A 6213-nucleotide genomic window follows, 5' to 3' on the forward strand; every position below is an offset into this window, starting at 1 on the left:
TTTATTTATTTATTCGACAGAGATAGAGACAGCCAGAGAGAGAGGGAACACAAGCAGGGGGAGTGGGAGAGGAAGAAGCAGGCTCATAGCAGAAGAGCCTGATGTGGGGCTCGATCCCATAACGCCGGGATCACGCCCTGAGCCGAAGGCAGACGCTTTAACCGCTGTGCCACCCAGGCGCCCCTGCCTTCATTTATTCTTATCTGCTTCCCCTCTCCACTCATTCATGTCTTCTTAAAGTAGCTTAGGAATTTGCTCTTTGGCGCTGCAGTGAATAAATCACCCTTAATCTGGCATGTAAATGGATATCTGATCACATCCTATGACTTCATTTGAGAGCTCTCAACAACTATTTCTGTTTCACTGATTCAAAGAAATTTTAGTCCTTTGAAGCATTCTCATGTGGTTTTTATAAAATACAAAAAAAGTAGCCATAAAGTTATATGCCTCTCTGGAGAGAAGAATAAGAGATCAAAATTTCTGTTAAAAAAAAAAGTGATTTAAGCCCCAAATTCTCTTGCCTGTTCAAAAAGGAAATCCACAAAATAGGCATTTAGCACCAGAAGAAAAGATTATTCCAATTTCTTTTGTGGAGAAACTCTGACCCTAAAGCCATGCAATGATAAATAGCCTATTTCTGTACCTTTTATCCACAGATTTCAAAGCCCGAGGGAGAGAAAGGTGATATTTTGGGTCTTATCTAAGTTAGCATGGAGGGAGAGCAGAAGCCAGAAGATTTGAGTGGCTTGTTCATTGTTAGGCATAAAGGCAGGATAAAAGAGCACTTGGTCTGACTCATTCTGGGTTTTTCTTGTCAAATAGTGAAAATTAGCCCCTGGGCGTGATGGGAGTCACCCAGGCTTCAGTGAGGGTGGACATGACTTCTTTTTTTTTTTTTTAAAGATTTTGTTTATTTATTTGACAGAGATAGCGACAGCCAGCGAGAGAGAGGGAACACAAGCAGGGGGAGTGGGAGAGGAAGAAGCAGGCTCCCCGCGGAGGAGCCTGATGTGGGGCTTGATCCCATAACGCCGGGATCACACCCTGAGCCAAAGGCAGACGCCCAACCGCTATGCCACCCAGGTGCCCTGAGGGTGGACATGACTTCTGTGGTGCTTATGGACGGAATCTAAAGCCAGGATTTGGCTCCCTATCACTTGAAACAAACATTTAATGAGTAGAAAGTTCAACTTCCTCAGAATTACCAATCCAGCTTTTTACTTCATTGTCCTATCGTTCGCTAAAGTTTTGAGACAACACAGATGTCTACATAAAGATGACGATGTATATTATCAAACTTCCATTGAGGGCACTGTGTATATGTTTTCCTCAAAGCACTGGGTACTCGATGCTGTGGAAAACGGCTCTTTCTTGTCAAGGTCAATAATGTAAGGAGAGTCACGCAGAGAAGATTACTGTGCGTATAAAAGGCTTGGGAAATGTTCTCCACCATCGCCAAAGCCAATGTCTAACCTTAATAAATGCCATAGGCAACATCCAGTGTTCTTACGCCTTCCCAGGGATGCCTCCAGCATATGCAAACTTCTCTGTGGTCCCCAGGAAGCTTCCAGCAGCTCTAATGACTTCAGCACAGTCAGATTATAAATACTGACCATTTTCTAGGAAAATGGGGACTTTCTCTGGAAAAGATTTTACCCAGCAGTGACCAGCTGCCCATTTCAGTGGAAAATAGTGGGTAGCTGGGCAAAGAGCTGCTGAGATGTTCGGAAAATGATGACTGAATGTCAACCCTGCAATGCGCACGTGCAGGTACTTGGGGAGACAAGAAAAAGAGTCATCTTTTAAATGACAACCAGCTCACTGACACTGATTTTAGATGACTCTGCATCAAGTTTGCAAAATGGAGCAAAGTCTGAGCTGGTTCTAAGAGGCAAGCATTTGTTCTTGGTAATATTGAGGCTTTCTTCATATTCTGAACTTGCATTTTATTCCAAACGGGCTTATTCCTAGCAGAAAAAGCACAAGGACACTACTTTGTCTATTTTAGAGAACAGAAATAAAGCCAGAGAAAGGTCGGGGCACCTGGGTGGCTCAGTTGGTTGATCATCTTCTTGGTTTTGGCTCAGGTCATGAGCTCAAGGTTGTGAGATCGAGCCCCATGCTGGGCTCTGTGCTTGGCGCAGTCTGCTTGGGATTCTCTCTCTTTCTCTCTCAAATAAATAAATAAATAAATAAATAAATAAATAAATAAATCTTTTTTAAAAAATCAGAGAAAGGTCTATTTAAGATATGGCACCCAGGAAGAGCCAGAGCTGGCATGATTCTGTAGTTTTAGGGAAATACACCTACCCTGGCAAGAGGAACCCCTTATTTTAACTAAGACACCCCACAAATGGATGATGATAGTATTATGGCCTTAATAATGTTTACATAAGGGGCTCTTCCAGAAAAATGACATTTTAACCTCGTTTAATATTCCAACCCTTTATTTCCTCAGAAATTGCTCTCTTGTCTCTGGATTAGGAAAGTTTGCTGCACACGCAATTCTTTGTCCCCCAGAATCCCAGATTCCTGAAGATTTATATCACAGGACTCTTAGAAGCACATGTCCTGATCACCAAATGGAGCTGGGCTAAAAGTACATTACTGTGTTCTGAATTTCTCCTTCTTTTCATTTAAAAAGAATACTAAGATGTTACTACCAGGGAAGCAATAGTCTGGAAGGTGAGAGGACCTTCGGTAGACAAAGATCTGCATACCAGCTCTGCCCATCTTGGGAAAGGTCATTAACTTCTTAGCACCCAGGTGCTATATTTTTGTGAAACAGGGTAATGGCATCAGCTACCTAGGGAGCCGACATCAATCGATAACACTTACACGTTATTTATTGATCACATAGCATGCAAAACGCTTTCTAAGTTTCTTAAATGATCATCTGATTTAACGCTCATGATGTCTCATTGAGTCAGGTGCTATTGTCTTCATCTTACACAGATGAGGGAAGTGAGGCTTTGAGGCATCACACTCCTGCTTAAGCCAGAATTCAAACACGGGCCCCCTGACTTCAGGGAGGAGCTATGGACTACTACACGAACAAGGCGAGTGAACTGATAAAATAAATATAATACACTTAGCACAGTGACTGACGTGTAACAGAGGTTCAACAGAAGTTCTGGTACAATTACGTTAATTAATGTTTCTCAGCAGTTAAACTCTTTGAGGGCAGACACCGAGATTCATTTCCTTCTGCAGCCTCAGACTGCAGTACAGCATGCAAACGTGCTCTGTGAATACTTGCTACGTGAAGAACGAACAGAGTCCACCTGGAATCATCCGCACTACGGAGAAGAGCTGACTGAAGCCACTTTCAGCCGGTCTAAGCAAAAACATATCTAAAACACACACTGATGTCCCCTTCGCCCTTCATAGTTCCAATTATTGGCAAGGTCTCATAAGCTGTTATCTAATAGCAATAGAGAATACAAAGAATTTGTGTTGTATTTTTGTCCTTAACAAATAGTATTTATCAAGAAATAACCTCCTTCCCAAATGGTGCTGAAGACAAAGAAAATTAAGGCCTGGCCTCTCTCCTCAACCAAGTCGAAACAAGAAGCTGTAAAGACTTGGAAAAACTGTTAGGTACTTGGTTTGGGGGTAATCAAAGGTTATGAAATTAATTCCTAATTATATGTGTTTTTAAATTTCTAACTCAATATCAATTAATAAAATTAAAATCTATTGATATTTAAATTAATTTAAAAATAAAATTTAAAGTTAATTAAAATTCCTGCCTAAAGGATACAAAAATGCAGATTCAAAGGGGCACATGTGCCCTGATGTTTACAGCAGTACTGTCAACAACAGCCAAATTATGGACAAAGCCCAAATGTCCACTGACTGATAAATGGATAAAGAAGATGTGAGATATATATATATGTATGTATACACACACACACACACACACACACACACACACACACACACACAGGGATATAACTCAGCCAGCTACAAGAATGAAATCTTGCCATTTGTAACGACATGCATGGAGATACAGCATGTTATGCAAAGCGAAACAGACCAGTTAAAGAAAGAGAAATACCATATGATTTCACTCATATGAGGAATTTAGGAAACAAAAGAGATGAACATAGGGAAGGTGGGGGGGAAGAAGAGGGAAGCAAATCGTAAGAGACTTTTAATGACAGAGAATAAACTGAGGGCTGCTGGACGGGAGGAGGGTGAGGGAATGGGCTAAATGGGTGATGGGCATTAAAGAGGCCACTTCCTGAGATGAGCACCGGATGTTCTATATAAGTGACGCACCACTGAATTTTACTCTTGAAACCAATATTACACTATATGTTAACTAACCAGAATTTAAATAAAAATTTGAAACAAAAATAAATAAATAAAATAAAATTCCTAACTCAGTAAATAAAAATAACGATTTCCTTATAATATTTTGGTTTAGGATACTGTCTTTTATAAAAGTTCATACTTATATAACATTCATGATGCTACTTAACTTTAGGAAGTTTACTAAAATCCCTATTTTAGAAATGAGAAAGCCTCAGTTCAAAAAAGCTTTATATTTAATGACAGAGAATAAACTGAGGGCTGCTGGACGGGAGGAGGGTGAGGGAATGGGCTAAATGGGTGATGGGCATTAAAGAGGCCACTTCCTGAGATGAGCACCGGATGTTCTATATAAGTGACGCACCACTGAATTTTACTCTTGAAACCAATATTACACTATATGTTAACTAACCAGAATTTAAATAAAAATTTGAAACAAAAATAAATAAATAAAATAAAATTCCTAACTCAGTAAATAAAAATAACGATTTCCTTATAATATTTTGGTTTAGGATACTGTCTTTTACAAAAGTTCATACTTATATAACATTCATGATGCTACTTAACTTTAGGAAGTTTACTAAAATCCCTATTTTAGAAATGAGAAAGCCTCAGTTCAAAAAAGCTCTATATCTTGCTCAGCGTTACACAATGAATAAATGGCAGAACCACTCAGGGGACGTTTCCAGGCATCTGAAAAGAAATGTGGCCTTGAAACACTGATGAGTGAGACAAGAGAACAGACAAGCTTCAGCACAGTTCAAATATAAGTGGCTTTATGTAATCACATATGGCTGAAGACCCTTTAAAATTTTTAACCATTTTTTTCCTCAAGGACAAGTTTTCTTGAGATTGTACCTATTTTTAAATTAAAAGAAGAAAGAATGGGAGACAGAAAGAAGGAAAATAGAAGCTAATTACATGCGTGCTACTTAACATAATTAAATTTTATGCAAACCAAATATTTCTAGAAAATTACTACAATTACGTTTAACGAAACATAGATATGGGGGTAAATGATTGGCAGTGAAATCCTGAATACACTCAAGNCCTGATATCCTGAATACACTCAAGTCAATACTTCACATTTAGCCATCAAGCTTCCAGCGGAGGTCAGCCCCTGCAAACTAGAGTGAACAGGGCAAGCTCCAGCTCCCCAAACCTCTCTGAGGCTGTTGTGAAAGCTGAGATAATAAAACACCTCAGCTCCACAAGGACCTGATTGTGACACACGCAAAGGACCGTCCCTCTGGAACTACCCGCGTTGGTGACGGAGGGCAGGTCTCGTAAAGAGGAAATCACGAGCAATAATTACCTAGGCATGTAAAGGACTCTCTCCGCCACCACAAAACCCACCCTGAAGAAGAGATTGCTGGCCGGAATGAACGGGAAAACCAGGAACACCAAGCCCACTAAAACTTCCTTGTGCTCCAGTCTCTGAAACACACAATAGTGAAGGACAAATTAATGTTTTGAAAATCTCACCTCAGTCGGCATTCAACCACCTCTTTCATTCTCAAGTTCTCATTGACGGAATGAACAAATGAGACCATTGCAAACCCTTTGATCAGTGTGCTGAATTCATCAGAGAAAGCCCTCGGGCTGAAACCTTTGGCAAGTCACATGTGTACCATCCAGAAACCTCTGATAATCACACATGATCAAGGACCATTATTCCTTGTTCTGGGCCAGCCCTACAGCAACCCTACTTCTTGGTTCTGGTCCCTTTCAGAATTTCTGTCCCCCCAGGCAACTGGTTTCCAGAGAGCAAAGCAGCTCACTAAGGCATCATGGAGAATTATTGTCCTCTCAGAAATAGAATGCATTAAAAAACAAAAAACAAAAACCCAAAACAAACCTACACAAAGCTTACCAGGAGCTTAGCATAAAGCTTGG

The 6213-nt window shown here is 40.2% G+C and overlaps 1 protein-coding gene across 1 annotated transcript in view; it reads right to left on the reverse strand.

Annotated features, from left to right (window-relative positions):
- The window catches only part of TMTC1 (transmembrane O-mannosyltransferase targeting cadherins 1), a 274127-nt gene that overhangs the window by 102300 nt on the left and 165614 nt on the right, over positions 1-6213 (reverse strand). The window contains exon 9 of the mRNA XM_034646018.1: positions 5633-5754. Within this exon, the coding sequence (XP_034501909.1) occupies positions 5633-5754 (122 nt within the window). The remainder of the gene's footprint in view (positions 1-5632; positions 5755-6213) is intronic.

The sequence above is a fragment of the Ailuropoda melanoleuca genome, chromosome 16 (assembly GCF_002007445.2).
Source record: "Ailuropoda melanoleuca isolate Jingjing chromosome 16, ASM200744v2, whole genome shotgun sequence".
Lineage (NCBI taxonomy): Eukaryota > Metazoa > Chordata > Mammalia > Carnivora > Ursidae > Ailuropoda > Ailuropoda melanoleuca.